Raw genomic sequence first — 16,836 nt, 5'->3', positions numbered from 1 at the left:
CAACACAGTACATTTTATTTTGAAAGTCAACTGGATGCTCTAATGTTTCAATGCATGACTTCCTGTTTGTCTCCATCTACTCTGTGCAAATGATGCAGTAACTACCTCTGATCACATGACCCAGCCTGTTCTCTGACATATTAGTCCTGTTCACTAGCTTCAGAGCAGTTTGGAGCGATGGTGACCCAGTGAGTTATCCTGGATGTGTGTTACAACAGCAGGTGCACTACAGCATCTTACCTGCTGTAAGTTCAACCAATGACAGGTAGATGATAGGTCCATGATCTCTCTTTCTCTCTCTCAGAACCTGTGTGAGCCACTGTCCTCTGGGCCTTTATGGGGACACAGCATCTCATCGCTGCAGACGCTGCTTTAAAGGCTGTGAGAGATGTGTGGGCCCATCTGTGGGCGCGTGTCTCCTCTGTCGAAGAGGACTTTACCTCAACGCACTGAACTCCAGTTGCACTGATACCTGCAGTCCAGGTTATTTCACTGATGAGAGTAAGTAAAAACAGGTGTTGCTTTTTTAAAATCTCATGCTGCAGTCAGGTTGATCCACATCAGACTCCATCCTGTCAGGACTCAGGTATAGGCTCAGGGTGCTTTGAAGAAACTCAGAATACTCGACTTTACAGCCACGGGTCAATACCACCATAAAAATGCTCAAACAAGAATGGCAACAGATCAGAGTGCTGTGGATCAATGTAAGATGTATGACTGTCCTGTGAAATCAGGCTTGAAGAGCCAAAGACAGTGTTTACCACAGTGATTTTATCTGATTTCTTTTTGTTACTGTTTGTTAATATTTGTCTGTTGGCCTAGTCCTTCTGGTTTTATTCTGATTCGGCCTTCCCTCAAACAGAGGGGGGTAAATATTAAATCTCCTGCTCTTGCTGCCTCTACCAGGTCAGAGGAAGTGTCTGAAGTGTCAGGACCCCTGTGTGCGATGCCTGAGGTATGCAGACAGATGCACAGCCTGCAGAGAGGGCTACAGGTACACAGAGACAGCTACACTGGATTGATTTTGTGTTTTGTTTTTTGTTCTTTTGAAGTTGTTCTAATGTAGTGTCATGTTTTTTTCTGTTCAGCCTTGCAGGGATGACATGTGTCCCTGAATGCACCACCGGAACCTTTTTCAACCTGGAGGAAATGACGTGCAGTCCCTGCCACTCCTCCTGTAAGACTTGCACAGGTCAGTGTTCACCTTCTTTTTCCAAACAACCTTCAAAAAAGAGGTGTAGCCAGAGACAAAGATGGAGTCTGTGATGAGCCTGAGCCGTTCAGGCTGTAAAAGTGGAGGTGTGCCCAGCTAAAAACCTCTGTTGATCACGCCATATGTGCCTGCTGGTTTTCATCTTGTTTTACATGAAATCCACATGTGCATCCTTTTCACAGGGCCGGGTAAGGAGGAGTGCATCCAGTGTGCAGAGGGCTACCTGCAGCAGCAGTGGAGGTGTGTGCATACCTGCTCTCCAGGTTTCTACTCAGGAGAGGCAGCAGGAGTGCCTCACAGGATGTGTCACAGGTAAATGGACCTGGATCCACTGCAGCAGGTCCATGTGCAGCTGCTGAACAGAAATAAAGGGACATGAGAGAGGGAAAAGAAGGAACTAAATACTGTGCAATACTTTTCTCTGGTCTTTCCCTCCAGGTGTGAGGAAAACTGTTTGGTCTGCAGTGGACCTGGAACTAATTGCACCAAATGCAAAGAGCGCTTCAGCCTGGTCAGCAGGACCTGTGTGATGAATGCTTCCTGTAATAACGGTGAGTGTAATGATGTCTATGTCTTTCATCTCGGGAAGGGAAAAGGATGATACAAAGACAGCTGCTCTTTATATATGTGCTGGAATAATACATACTATGAGCCATCTTCCTCACTCATCACCTGGCTTAGTCACATACTACCTCATAACACATCAAGTTTGTTTGGACTGGCATGCTAAACCACTGGCATAAACAGCAGATATGTTATTATTAGATCCTGTCCTGTAACCCTGAAAACAGCAGTGGAGCATCTTTAAGTCATCAGATGCTACAAAGAAACTCAGACCATGAGTGCTGGAGATGAAAGCAGCTGTGTTTAGAGAATAAGGACAGAAATGAGCATGGATGATGTGACAGACTACCCCTTCATCCTGTCTGGCACAGGAAATGTGAACAATGAAAAAATGTTTGAGCATGACTCTTCTGTAGATATATAATCAGTGCAGAGGTCAAACCGAGTGCAGTAAAATACCATCTCCATTGACCTCTCCGTGGAGCTGCAGTGCAGGCTTGTTATCGCCCATCTCTGCATAATGTAGTATATTTTATCACCTGAGGAACACCCAAACACAGGGAGAGAAAGAGAGACTGTTCAACATCACTGTGATCAGCACCCTGTTGTGTTTATACTGCAAAACCCTGAGAGGAACTAGATCATCCGGTTACCTCACAAACACTCATCCTCTAGCTTATGATTATGTCTGATTTAAAGAAGAATTCTCCCCTTTGCACACTGTCAGAATGAAAGCTCCTTAGAGAGGAACTTTTTCACCAACAAAGCTACAGTGGTGTTATCATTGGTATAGACAGGAAAACAATCTCTTCTTTTCTAAAAGTTCTCTGTCAAACCTCAGCCCTGAAGTGAACCTTCCTCTTGACACCACTTTATCAGCAGACCTTCAAGATAAAAGTGTCCAGCTGTGAAAATAGCAGAGTTAATACTAAGCTAACTTTAGCTCCAAACAACTACAGCTATCAGCTGTAAAACAATACTCAGGTAGGCTGTGGCATTTAAATGATGCGACTGGTACTAAGGGGCCCAAAGTGAGCCAAGAAAATATACCCCACACATTACACTACCACCACAAGCCTGAACCGTTGATACAAGGCAGGGTGGGTCCATGTTTTCATGTTGTTGACGCCAAATTCTGACCCTACCATCTGAATGTGGAGCAGAAATCCAGACTCAACAGACCAGGCAACATTTTTCTAGTCTTCTATTGTCCAATTTTGGTGAGCCTGTGTGAACTGTAGCCTCAGTTTCCTGTTCTTAGCTGACAGGAGTGGCACTCCCCTTACGAAAGAAAAATATATAGCAGCATATAGGAAAATATCATGTCATATATTAGGTAATATATTCCCATATATGAGATTTAGTATTTATATTTTCCATATATTGCAATATATGGAAAGTGGCAATCATTTGTATATTTTGTAATATATTGCAATATATTTCATGAATATATAATATATTGTTTATGTGCCCTCAATATATTATTCCATGTATATTAAATATATAATATATTGGAAAATGTATTGTGAAAAATAATATATTACAATATATTTCAATACATTTCAAAAAATATATTGGTACATATATTGGTCTGTGGTCTTCTGCTGCTGTAGCCCATCTGCCTCAAGGTTGGACGTGTTGTGTGTTCAGAGATGCTCTTCTGCAGACCTCAGTTGTAACCAGTGGTTATTTGAGTTACTGTTGCCTTTCTATCAGCTCCAACCAGTCTGTCCATTCTCCTCTGACCTCTGGCATCAACAAGGCATTTTGGCCCACAGAACTGACGCTCACTGGATATTTGCTCTGTATGGGACCATTCTCTGTAAACCCTAGAGATGGTTGTGGGTTAAAATCCCAGTAGATCAGCAGTTTCTGAAATACTCAGACCAGTCCGTCTGGCACCAACAACCAGGCCATGTTCAAAGTCACTTAAATCACTTTTCTCCCATCCTGATGCTCGGTTTGAACTGCAGCAGATCGTCTTGACCATTTCTACATACCTAAACGCATTGAGTTGCTGCCATGTTATTGGCTGATTAAGAGGATGAGATAAAAAACACCAAACAGAAAGATTTAAACCACCAAAAGACAAGACTTCATCACAAATCTTACACAACAGTGCACGTGTGGGACTCTAAGCTAGTTTCAGTTCCTGTAAAAATATGGAGAAATGAAACACATCAACAGCAGCCTGAGTGAACATGCTCTTTGGATTATCATCCAGATTTTACAAGCAGACATTCAAAGATGGAAACAGACTCACTCTGACCCCTGGTTCTGTTTAGTGTTGAGCTGTCTGCTTCAAGCCAGACTGCAGGTCATGCTGATGCTACCAATGATACTCCCGTTTGCCAATCTTATTCTTTCATTGCTGTTAAAATCTCTGAAAGGCAGTACACAAAAAACAAAACTTCCCTCATTTCAACAACTTCAGTTAAACTCACTTCTACTGCTGCTGTTCAAGCCCGTTTCTTTTTACTCAATGTAGTTATAGCTTATTTTACTTGACACAACATGTAAAGCAGCCAAGTCATGTCAATGGGCGTACACTTACCCTTGTAATCTCCCATGGTTTCTGTGTTTGCAATGTTAGCTTGATTGACTTCACTGTCTCAGATTCTAAAGCAGTGCTGTTCCAGGTCCCCCTCCTCCCAGAACCCTTACCCACCAAACAGGTTCATTTCTGTCCATTAAACTCTCTTTGTGCCCAGCTTTTGTCAGGCATTCACTGAGACAAGCACTATTTTTAACAGCAGGCATGATGGTCCTTTGGTGGATGAGCTGGTCAGTAGGGATGGGTACCTTTCACATTTAAAACAATACGGTACCAATGCTCGGTACCTGGCAATTGGTACCGGTACTCAACGGTACTAATTTTAGGTACTTTTTGTGTTCATGTGGTAAAAAATATCAATTTGTTCAATAATAAAATCTTTTTTTTTTCAATTTAAAATATTTATTCTTCAATATATAACCCTGTACTGCTGTGTTCATGCCCAGCATGGAAAATCGCCTACTCTTCCACTCCCCCACAGTCACAATGATGCTTTTAGGTACCTAAACATGGTACCTTTTGATTTTGACTGAATCCATACCTGGTACTTTTGGCAAAATTCGGTTGGCTATAAAAGTACCTATAAAGTACCTAATTTGGTACCCATCCCTACTGGTCAGTGCTTTTAATAACAGCTTCTGCATCAACATCCTAGACAATTTGATTCTGGTTCATGTCAAAAATCTGAAACCCCCCTCTTTACTCTGGCTGAATGAGGAAATCAGGATTTTAAAGAGACAGAGCAGAAAAGCAGAGAGGAGGTGGAGAAAGGACAAACTCAGTGCCTCACTGGCTTTGCTCAGACAGCTTATTTCCTCCTATCAGCTCAGAGTCAGAGATGCAAGAAACAACTATTTCTTAGCTCTTATTACTTATCATGTCACTATCCCAGAACCCTCCTTAACCCTCTTTAAATCTAGCAGTGGCCTGCCTCCCAGCCAACCAGTTGATTCTTCCCCAGAGAAATACGACATTTTTTAACCAATTTTATCAATCCAATAGATGTGATTCTCCTGTAGTTCATCCCCTCAGCTAGTGATCCTGAGGTGAATTCCAGACTCCAAGCTTACTCACTTTGAGGAAATTTCCCTGTCCACCCTGGAAAGCACTGTTGCAGAGTTTAAATATTTCAGATTGTTTACCCACTTGGTTTTTAAAAGCTGTGTTTCAGACGGTTGATCCTGTGATTTTTACCATTGTTCACTGCCCTCTATCTTCTGAGATTTTCCCCCCATATTTAAAACACGCCATTGTTTACCCCCCTTTAAAGAAACTTTTTCTGGATCTATCCATTTTAAGCAATTTTAGACCCATGTCTAAGCTGATCTTTTTTATCTGAGATTTAAAAAATTGTGTCCACTTAACTTGATTTTTTGTCATCTGATATGATATGATATGATATGATATCTGATATGACATGATTTGATTTATGATATGATGTGATTCGATATGATATGATATGATATGATATGATATGATATGATATGATATGATATATGATATGATATGATATGATATGATATGATATGATATGATATGATATGTATGAAAATGATATGATATAATACAATATGATATGATGTGATATGATATGATGTGATATGATATGATTTGCTGCTGGTGTGTACTCAGTTTTTACCTTTCTTGACCTTCGCTCAGCTTTTGATACAGTTGACCACAGTGTTTTGGGATCTGATTACACAGCGTTTCACCTGAAAAGGCTAAACACAGTGGAAAAAGCATTTACACGGAAATGCAAAGGGACTGAAAACACTGTAGTAAGCATTCCAGGCCTGTAGGTGGTGCTTTAACTGTCTTGTTTAGACGCTGCTTTTTAGAGATCTCCAATGAAGTAGAGCTCTGGCACTCCCTGCTGGAAGATCTCAGGCAGGCTAAGTCAGTATCACCTTTTAAATCCCTTCTTAAGGCCCACTTTTATTGTGTTGCTTTTTATTGACCTTTTACTCCTATATTGTTTTATTGTTGTTGTATTGTTTTAATAACTTGATTTTAATTGTTTTTTGTTTTATTGTGAAGCACCTTGTAACTTTGTTTTGAAAGGTGCTATACAAATAAATCTGGATTGGATTGGATCGGACTGGATAGGAAGACTTAAAGTTTGATTTCTCTCAAACTGAGAGAAGATTCAAGTCCATCAGCAGCCCTAATAAAAGCAGCTGACTCCTCTGATGGTTTCTGGTTCAACTCTGATGGTTCTCTCTTTCTCCGATTTTCTCTCTCTCCATTAGCTGATGAGGTTTTCTGTGAGATGGTCAAGTCCAACCGTCTGTGTGAGAAGAAGCTTTACCGTCAGTTCTGCTGCCGGACCTGTCTGATGAATGGATAAGACTTCTTTTAAAAGTTGTATGTGTGCAAAAACTATGTACTGTGTTTCACTTGACATGTGTTAAACTGTGCTTTTTATAAAACTATGAAGGACTCCTCTGTGCTGTTGAGATATTTTCTCCTTCTGAAACAGAAGCTGTTTTCTGGTCCACTGATCAACAACCACTCTAGAAGCCTGTAGTTCTATGAGTGAGTTTCATGCAGAGGGTCTCTTTGTGTCTGAACATGAATGAAAGCAGCGACTCATCGACATAGGAACACTCAGTAGACCTCAGCAGTATTTTAACACCAACATCAAACCTCAGGCCATATAATTAATGGACATAGTCTCCCCGATGTCACCTGTCTGTTTCTAAAACAGATTTCTGAAGCAACTGGTCTGGAGCGGCCATACTGGAAGTGATGTGGGCTTCGAGTCTCCACACTGACAGCTATGGGGTGCCTGTCAGTCACATGAGCCGAGCTGTTCCTCTGATTGTGCAAATTTCTTAATATCTTTTAGACTGTTGAGTTGGAAAAACATCCACCCCTGTACAGTGTGTGCTGTTAGTGATATTAGTGATTCAGATGGGAGATATTTTTGTACCAGGCTGTAGATACGTTTATTTCTGCTGTGTAAACGGCTTTTACTGGCTTGACTTCAGGTACTTCCGGAGCCAGCCTCAGGTGGACACCAGAGACACTGCAGGTTGTAGCACTTTAGCATCATCTCATTTTTTTTAGACCAGAGGTTGCTGCTTGCATTAAACGTGTGTTCTGGTTTGATCTGAAGCTGCTGAAGCAGTCAGGAAATGTACATGGTTTAGTAAAAAAAGAAAAAAAAAAACTTTTTTATAACTTCACTACACAATGTTGACCTTTGTGAGCAGGCCAGGAAAAGATGCTAGCTTAAAGTAAAGTGACCTTTGACATGTTAAAGTTTGTACAGCTACCATCTCTTTCTGTACTAGTTCTAAGTCCAGATTCTGTTGAGCCTTAGCCAGCCCCCTGCTGCCACATAGTGGCGCTGCTAACTGAGGGGCGCCACTATGTGCTGCCCCGGCCAGAAGCAGAGAGCCACAATGCCTTCATGTTGCCCAAAGGGTGCCTAACTTTTAACCTGTCCCTGTTTTGTCACAGGGGGAAGATAAAAAAGAGTATCAATAAGTTACGACAATTGATTCTTTTTTGTCCATCAAAATGGATATACATATATATATATGCATTCAAAAAATAAATGCAATAATTCATATTGCGTAATGAATTTTCTTTGCCTTTACAATCTGGACACAAACAAAGACTAAATGCTGATTATGTATAATCATGCTATATTAGGAGTCTCTCCTCTTTATTTTTTTCTCCTCCTCACTGAACCTTGGCCTTTCTTCCTGTGATGTATGTGTTACATCACCTTGTGCTTTTCATATATATATATATATTCTCCAATTATCAAAATAATGGTTAGTTGAAGTCCTAACAAGCTGTACGTGTATGATGAGTGTTTCCCATAGCCAACTGTAGCAACTCACCCTCGTGGTGGGTGGAGTGTAAGCCAGGTGCTGATGACTGCGTGAGTTAGTTAATAGCATGATGCCATGGCAGTGCAACACAGTGTTACCCTCTAATAAATCCAACAAAGATGAAAAAACGTGAAACATTGAACAAAGAGCAGCGATTTGTCCTCTTTGCGACTGGCATGCGGCTCTTTCTTACAAAGAACAATCAAGCTTTGCTTCAGAGAAGTTGTGTGCAGCCAGGAGAAACACAGCAGCTGCTGTCACACAGGAAGTGTCCATTCTTTCCACCTATCAACGAACGGCAGTGTTTGTTGGAAGTTAAGTATTGCACCAGATGAGTACCAAAGGGTGGGACGGTACTGGGCGGTAATTTGGGGGCCTGTCCTAGTTTTAGTCTGAGAAAACACCACAAAATGTGTGTACTGTACCAAATTGAACCGCTTGATGGAAACAGAGCTTAAGAGATTTTTTAACTCTCACAAAATAAAGTGGGAAAAGGGACTGAAAGGGCTGTAACATATCACAAAACTCACTCCATTTGGGCAATTTCTTGCGTTTGCTTGAGCTGACAAGAACCTGCATCAGTTTAAAATGTAATTCACTCCTTTTTATTTGCTTCTGGTGTGAACACATTTTTATTCTTTGGTTTCATATCACGACTCTGGTGGTTCTTATTGGTTAAGCAGGATTTACCACAACAGAGTTGAAATAAGAAGCTTTGTGACCTCAGAGAGAGACATGTTTTTTTTTTCTTCTGATTCTTTGGTGTTGTGACAGGAAGCAGCTCCCAGCAGCTATGATTCTCCCCCGCCCTGCCTTCTCCTGATAACTGCTGAGATGTTTCCTTCAGGAAGAGCCTTGATCATGGACCAGGCTTCAAATCGGGTCATGTCCTGCAGACTGACTCCCTGAACCTGCAGTAGTTCATCTCCATGCTGCAGCCCGCTCTGATCAGCTGCTCCACCTGACACACACACACACACACACACACACACACACACACACACACACACACACACACACACACACACAGACACACACACACACACACACACACACACACACACACACACACACACACACACACACACACAGTGATAAAGTGTTTTAGAACAGAAATAATCTCCCAAACACTGATTTCATGACTTTCTGTGCCACGTTGAGTTTGATTTATAATATCTGAATGATCTTACCTGTAAAGATCCTGTTAATGACCAAAGGTTTGTCTCCATGGATCGAGCCTTTGCCCCCTTCCAGAGTGAAGCCAACACCACCAGCTCCTTTCTCTAGTTCCATCCTGAGCATTACTCCCTGCTCCTCTCCTACAACACAAAGCCAAACCACACAATCTGCTGAGTGGGGTTTGTGTAGACCAGTGGTTCTTGATTATTTTCTGACATGCCCCCCCTCTAAGTGACAGAGAATGTTCACTCCCCCTGCTACCTAACCATCCCACTATTTGAAGCACTACCATCGAGTGTTTCACAATAATAAGTGCCCGATCCTGGGAGGTCCATGGATTTCTCTGTGGTCAGGCGTTTCTTAGCAAAGCACTGGGGACTCTACCCAGGAGCTCATGTTCAGCAGAAACGTGCTCACTGTTTGGGTTCATGTGTCTGTTTCTTGTTTTTGCGTGAATCACCTTCAGGGTTGGGCTCCTCGCTCTTGCTGCCTCCCTCCTGTTTTTCTCCCTCAAACGCTGACTTACAGATGACCACCACAGCCAGCTTCAGATTGCGAGCCTGACGCAGAGCAGCAGTGGCATCGGCATGTGTGGCGTTGCGCAGTGTTTTTCCGTTTATAGACAACACCTCGTCCCCTTTCTGAATGGTTCCCTCCTGAGCTGCCAGGCCGCTCGGAAAAACTCTGTGGACCTTTGCATGAGAGAAGAGATGCACAGTGTCTGAATATGTTTCATACAGCACTTACTGTGTTAAACAAAAGGGACCTCTGATCCTGAGGTCAGTATGATGCCACAGTGAGTGAGATCTTACTGTTGCAGCTTTGCTCTCAGAGTCAGATCCTCCTGCGATGGTGAAGCCAAGGCCAGCCCCTTCCTCTTTGTGCAGAATCACCACGTGGATGTCGACCAGCTGCTGTGGAGAAAGACGTGGAACAAGTGAGTGAGTGGAGAGCCCAATACATTCCTCATTCAGACAACATTAAATGTTCTTAATTTCTGTGAGCGTTTACCTTCAGCGCCTCTTCATCCAGAGTCTTGACCTCTTGGATCATCTCCTGCACTTCTTGGTCTGGAATGGCTGAGATGACAGAATGAGCACAAGAGGAGGAGATTGCTGCTATGTCTTGACTCCCCCCCTCCCCTGGCTCCATGGTAAACTCTCTCAGGGTGGCTAAGCTGTGATGGAAAAGACGAGAGCTCATTAGACCAGAGGTGTAGACGGATGGAGGACTGTGAGGTAGTTAAGGTTGGTAACTCAATCTTTGCTGATTTCACTCGATACTCTGCAGGGTTTCTGTTTCTCCCTCTAATCACACATTGCTATCACTGCCCTGAACAATACCTGCACTTGGACATTCATACTTTCCTAAAACTCCCTCTACCATCAGTGTGTGAATGTGGTGGGATTTGGTGAATGAGACTAGCAGTGGTCAGGAAGAAAAGAAAAGTGCTATATAAGTACTGGTCCGTTTACCATTTATCCACTGTGAAAGTGGCCATGACTCACAAAGTCACCAATCTCAGCAATCTCCACCATCTCAGCAATACAAGCACCAAGTGCTTCCAGGGACAACTTGAAAGCTCCCAATGCCTTGCAACTGGAAAGCCTGTATGCATGATCAAATCCCTGAGACTACTGCCTTGAAGTCCCAGCAGCTGGTACAGTGGAAACAAGACTTGGTCCCATTCTCATGGCACGTTCAGGGCTTCAGACTTCACTGTAGACCTCATGTAAACAGATTTCTCAGCCAAGTACAGCAATGGGTTCACTGAGTTCTGCCTTACAGCTAAGTGTCCAAGAAGACCTACTCCTGGGCAGACTGGATAGAGTGGCTGTGCATGAAGTTTAAAGGTGTATTCACACCTGTGGCTCGTTTGCTTTGTTCCGATTGAGGGGTAAAACTGACACAATTGTAGCGGTCGTCACTTGGTTCGTTTGTGTTTACAAGGCAAAAGTGTCTTGCGGTCCAAAGTTGTAAACAAATGTCATGTGCAATTGATTTTTTCTCTCATTGGTCAGAAATCATACCTGGAAGACGACGAGTTTCCCTATCTTTGTTCATTCATTCATTTATTCATGTTCTCACCCGCCATGGAGCGTCAACAACATGTGTGGCTAGTTAGCATTACAGCGTTTATCTGGCTAATGTACCAGTGTGTGCTTTATGAACAACATGTGCACTTTTTTCCTGGAGTCCTGACTGCGTCTGGAAAATAATATTCAGTTGCATGTCTCGAGATGAAAACGTGCAGGCTCACGTCATTGCAGACAAAAACGGGCTCTGATGGGTGCACAACAACATATTCTACTCTCACAACTACCACAGTTATGAGTCAGTTGTGTCTGTTGCTGAGCCGTTTGTGTTCTCACTGCACGGGAACCGCTACAGGTCGCGTATGGATGCAAGCCGAGACCACCTATTTTTGGCGATCTCGACCTGCTTGTTTTGTCCCGCATCTGAGTGCGATTGCTGTGTTCACATATGCCCAAATGAACCGGACTTTCGGGGGGGCTGCTAACTGTTTCGGAACAACTGTCCCAAACGATCCAGGTGTGAATACACCCTAAGGCTAAACACATATCTAGCAGAGTAACCCCACGATACAAAGGTGAAACATAAAAACTGATCAACGGCCACCAAACTAGATGAAGTACAGGCTTCAGGCAGGCATGACTGTGCATCAGGTAAGTTTGGCCTGAGTTAAACCAGAAATGTGTGGAAGTGTTTGGTGAAACCACCACCCGATCACGATTACAGTAGAAGTTGTCTAGTTAAAGATTAAAAATAATGTCCTGGGAGCACAGATGGCTCAGTGGTCTAGGTTGCACTCCATTAGGTTCAACCTTGTGCGGGGGGGCCCGGGTTCAAATTTGGCCTGTGGCCTCTGTCATGCTTGTCACTCCCCACTCTCACCCTGTTTCCTGCTCTATCCACTGTCCTGCCCTCTCTAATTAAAGACATAAAAGCCCAAAATAACTAAAAAAAAGTTCTGTTAGCCCTAACTCTAACCATATTAGGAAAACATGTTAATTATGGTCAGCAACTGTTCCCTAATCTCAAACCAAACCTATCTCTGACACCAGCACAAAGACATCATCTCATGTATCTGTTTCCACCTGCAGGCAAACCTGTAGCCAGAAAACAACCCAGCGTGGGTGTGTTTACGTCCAGCAGCTCTACCCCAGCCTTCATCATCAGTCTCATGCCTGTATATGGACAGTACAGGGCTGTGCGCTTCTGGTAAGTTGTTTCACACTAGTATTTGCTAGGCTCGTGAATAGTGCCCACTGTAACTCTTTTCAGGAGCTGCAGCATAAAACCACAGCTTGTCTTAGAAATAAAGGGAGCTAAGAAAGAAATGCCCCATGAACTGAAAAACCAACCCAGTGTGTTTGGAGGAATCCCTGATGCAAAGATCTTACCTGACAGAGAATCCTCTCCCTGTGGCCTCCTGCACAGGCTCAGCATCTTTAGGGAAATCCTGATCACTGGAATCCTGCTGCTGTGAGGCACCCTGACAGGTGTGCATGGGCAGAGAACGCATCAGCGCTTGTGAAAACTGGAATAGAAACAACAAACGTTAATGTGTACCTGTGGTTTTAAATGTGTTCTCATCAAAAGAGCTCAACAAAGGCCTAAGAATAAGACATTAACATCAACATTTGTATATTTGTTTTTAGATTATATAAAGTCAGCGTCATCACTATTTCATTCACAAGGAAAGTTTGTTTGCTACAAACTGACATTGCTCAAGTAAAAACAGACAGAGTCTCCAAAGTTAGTCCCTAAATGAAGTCGCCAAAAAATTTTTCATGTCCCAGAGCAGACCGATATCTTTTGGAAATACTTCTTGGAAAAGGGAAAGAAGATGCAAACCAGCAGACTGAAAGATGCTTGGGACCATCTGGAGCTGGACTCTGCAGACTTCAAGCAGGCAAAGGGTTCTCTGGTCAGATGAGACCAAACAAGAGCTCTTTGAGGAGCCAAAGATGCTGCTGATGTTAGGAGAAAGGGCTCCAGGGCACAGTCTGGATTTGGGAACCTTCTCAATGTGTAAGGTTGATTCATGAAGGAAGAAGGACATGTGAAGAATTGGAAAGGAATCCTCCAGCGGTCAGCAGCAGAAGCTAATAAGGCTGCATCTTGAAGACCACTCTGCTAAGACAGTTACTTCTGGTACAAACACCAGAGATGGTTGTTTTTTCTAACCAATGAAACATGTGAAGAAGAAATGTACTGCCTAGTCCTCAGCTGATCGACCATCAGGCTTAGCTTCGGCTGAAGAGCTTCTAACCTGTTCCTCCTTCCTTAGGTACACTTTCTATATGAGCACAGTAAATGAAAGTTTGATAAAATGTGTTCACATGATGAATGAATGAGATAACCACCGCTTCTTACATCAAATTACCTGATCACTGAAGGCCAGGATCTTTCCCAAGCTCTGCCCCCCCTGACCCCTCTGTGGGAGGCAGTCTGTGGATGGAGAGCAGCTCAGTTTGCTGTTGGACAGGTTTCCCTCTGGGATCTGTTCTTCAGCCCCCTCGGTCTCCTCTGAAGGCGTTTCCCCATCAGCCTCTCTGCTTTCTGTGGGTGCTGCAGAGAGTGGGATCCCACACTCAGTGGGACTCACTGTTTGCTGCTGTAGCTCTTTACATCCATGTATCCCTGACACCTCATCGGTGCTGCTGGCTTCAGAAGGTTGAAGATCTGTGGGGACCTGAGAGAGCAACAGCTCAGTGCACTCAGCCAGTGTTTGTCTTAACGCTGCTGTAGATGAGGAGGAGGAGGAGGAGGAGGAGGATGAGACACATTGTGGTGTTTGACTAGACTCAGACTGCTCTGCCTGGACCTCTTTGAGGATCCTATCTTTGCCTTTCTGAGGATCTTCATGTAAGTCAGGGTGACTGCTAGACCCCTTCTCCATCAGAGGAAGAGAGGCAGAGGGGGCCGCAGGTCTTCTCCTGCTGTCCTTCTCCCGATCATTCACACTGGAGAAGGTCTCAAAGGAATGGATCTTCTGTTTGATCGACAGGTTGGCAGCAGGTGGGACTGTTTTGAGTCCCAAGTTTCTGTTGAACCCAAAAGTGGGCCCCTGCGCTGTGGGTTTTGTGTCCCTCCTCTGGTCTTGCTCCTCTTGAATTTTCCTGACACTCTGGCGGAACCCAGCAGGCTTAGGGGCCACAGGGGGGCCCTTCTTTGTCCCTGGGGGAGTCTGGGATGTGTCTGGGCTGTGTGCGGTTGTGCCGTTGAGCTGCTCTGTGTTTTCTTGGTCGCTCATGATGACAGGTGTGCAGTGGCTCCTGACAGGTTGGGTCTCAGCTGGCTCTGTAGGGGAAGTGTCTGACTGGTGAATCCAGGGATCCTGGAGCTGCACTTGGACCTGGCTTTCAATGCGGGCCTGTCTTCTCAGGGCTCCTCGTTTTGGTTGTGTGAAGACAGCTGGTGAATCACCTGTCCACAGGGAAAGAGAAGACAGCAGAGAGGTCTGAGAGGAAGTGCTTTGACCAACAAATGCTGTTTCAAAGCTAACAGTGGTCGAATGATGGTACTCAGTCACCACCTAAACCCCCTGACCTCTGACCTCTAACCCTGGATGAAGGGTCAGTTCACCTTATTGACCTTTACTTCACCCTTTAGTCTGGTTGTCATGTTGGTTTAGAGATCATGTTTTAGGGTTTCTTTTCCTGGGACACTCTAACGTTTTATAGTCAGACTAATATTTTAGCAACCTTTCCACATGGTGGAGAGATTTGACTGTGACACCAAACCATGACGCCTGTGCTGGCCTGTAGCTAACATGACACCTTCAGTGTTTAAACAGAAGTTGAATAGAATCCACAGACTCCCAGAACCCCAGTACACGGACACATTTTATTCAGACCCCCTGGAGAAAAGTGATTCATTCATCGGAGCATGATAAGCTCTCTTTTAGATTGATTCATTGACACATTAAACCCTGTTTGAAACAGGAAATGGAGGATCAGTCACAGGAACAAAGCAGCAGGTTCAGCTTCCTGTACGTTTGTTAAAGTGCAGCTTCATCAGCTGGCTCTGAAGCTGCATCCAGGTTCTTCTACACTGGCTAATGGCTTGTCACCTACCTTTGTGTAATCTGTTGCTGGTGCAGGCTGAGCTGTCCAGATGGGTGAAGTATTCTCTGCAGCCGTCTGATAGTTTCCTCGTCCGCTCTTCTTCCTGCTACACAAACAGGAAGTGATTAGTCACAACAGCTCTTGCAGCAGTAACCACAGAGAGGAGCAGAGAGGTGTAGTGAAAAGTTTGCTTTTGTGCAGACACAAACACACCTCTGCTGCCCTGTCAAACGATGAAGCTCAGTCAGAGGCTGGGATGGTTTCTGCTGACTGCAGAGTTTCATTGACATTGTTCACTGTGTTGAATGAAAACTGTGACAAAATACGCCAAATTTGGCCTTTTAATTTCACATCATCATAAACTCCAGAGGTTAAAGTGTATTGCCTGTCTCTAGTACAGATGTGTTTTGCTTTTTCAGTTTGTGGACAGAGCTGAGCTTCAACAGAGGCCAAAGGACGCCTAGCTGTGCAGCTCAGGTCAAAGGGGATCAAGCCTAACATAAACCTGCAAACAGGAAGAAGACACACACACACACACACACACACACACACACACACACACACACACACACACACACACACACACACACACACACACACACACACACACACACACACACACACACACACACACACACACACACACACACACACACACACACAGCAAATGGGTGGAACATGCATAATAAAAGGTGTGAGCATACATTCCAACAGAACAACATTATGCATTGGCACTTCTTGTGAGTACATTTACAAACACATGAAAGCACAACCAAACGTGTGGTCACCTGAACGTTACACGCCCAGAAACTGAAACATGATCCAAAGAAAAAGTCTGTCTGCCACCAAAGCATACGTGCAGTGTTAAAGTAAAAAGCCGGGGAGTGTTTAGGTCAGGGGTGGGCAAACTTTTTGATTTGTGGGCCACAGTGGGTTCTAACATTTGACAAAGGGGCCAAACCAGGAGCAGATGGATGGAGTGCTTTGGTAACTATCAGGGTATCATTCGTTCATTCCATATCAGTTTTAGAATCCAAAATCGGAAAACGACTTAATATTCAATTTTATGTTTTCAAACAAAAAAATCAGAAAACATATGACGGTCTATTTTTCACTGTTTTGATTTTGTTTTGAAATTAAAATTAGAATACGAGAGAATGGAATTATAATGGGATTTGTAATCCATGTATGGTTTGTTCTTTCGTTATTCTGTTTCAAAAAAAAAAAACCGACTTGTTTTTTTGTTTTTCTGTTTTTTTGTGGCAAAGTGATGGCTAATATTATACTCTTTAAAAACTGCCACAGTTTCTTGGCATATGAGGCAAACAGCAGATGATCGGTGTTCAGTAAAAAAATATTTAGTTGTCCACTCCTTATTGAAAACTC

General features: G+C 43.6%; 2 protein-coding genes across 5 annotated transcripts in view; one reads left to right on the top strand and one right to left on the bottom strand.

The window, feature by feature from the left end:
* The window catches only part of pcsk6 (proprotein convertase subtilisin/kexin type 6), a 30,463-nt gene extending 23,699 nt beyond the window's left edge, over positions 1-6,764 (top strand). Inside the window, exons 16-21 of the mRNA XM_074666347.1 lie at positions 305-501; positions 907-994; positions 1,089-1,192; positions 1,396-1,525; positions 1,652-1,764; positions 6,581-6,764. Of these exons, the coding sequence (XP_074522448.1) occupies positions 305-501; positions 907-994; positions 1,089-1,192; positions 1,396-1,525; positions 1,652-1,764; positions 6,581-6,678 (730 nt within the window). The 3' untranslated portion in view covers positions 6,679-6,764. The remainder of the gene's footprint in view (positions 1-304; positions 502-906; positions 995-1,088; positions 1,193-1,395; positions 1,526-1,651; positions 1,765-6,580) is intronic.
* A 1,668-nt stretch (positions 6,765-8,432) lies between these two features.
* The window catches only part of il16 (interleukin 16), a 35,022-nt gene continuing 26,618 nt past the window's right edge, over positions 8,433-16,836 (bottom strand). The window contains exons 20-27 of one of the 4 annotated variants that reach the window (XM_074666894.1): positions 15,460-15,556; positions 13,767-14,809; positions 12,781-12,917; positions 10,367-10,532; positions 10,168-10,266; positions 9,816-10,047; positions 9,367-9,495; positions 8,433-9,137 (exon numbers count right to left, since the gene is read on the bottom strand). In XM_074666894.1, coding sequence (XP_074522995.1) covers positions 8,968-9,137; positions 9,367-9,495; positions 9,816-10,047; positions 10,168-10,266; positions 10,367-10,532; positions 12,781-12,917; positions 13,767-14,809; positions 15,460-15,556 — 2,073 coding nt within the window. In that variant the 3' untranslated portion in view covers positions 8,433-8,967. Of the gene's footprint in view, positions 9,138-9,366; positions 9,496-9,815; positions 10,048-10,167; positions 10,270-10,366; positions 10,533-12,780; positions 12,918-13,766; positions 14,810-15,459; positions 15,557-16,836 lie in introns of all 4 variants that reach the window. The other 3 variants (XM_074666893.1, XM_074666896.1, XM_074666895.1) reach the window with 3 other exon arrangements.

Source organism: Halichoeres trimaculatus, unplaced genomic scaffold (genome assembly GCF_033239565.1).
Source record: "Halichoeres trimaculatus isolate MK-OKI-2021-1 unplaced genomic scaffold, fHalTri1.1 fHalTri1_scaffold_3, whole genome shotgun sequence".
In the NCBI taxonomy this organism is placed as follows: Eukaryota; Metazoa; Chordata; class Actinopteri; order Labriformes; family Labridae; genus Halichoeres; species Halichoeres trimaculatus.
The sequence above is the reverse complement of the archived record's forward strand: the minus strand, read 5'-3'. Positions and strand labels throughout refer to the sequence as shown.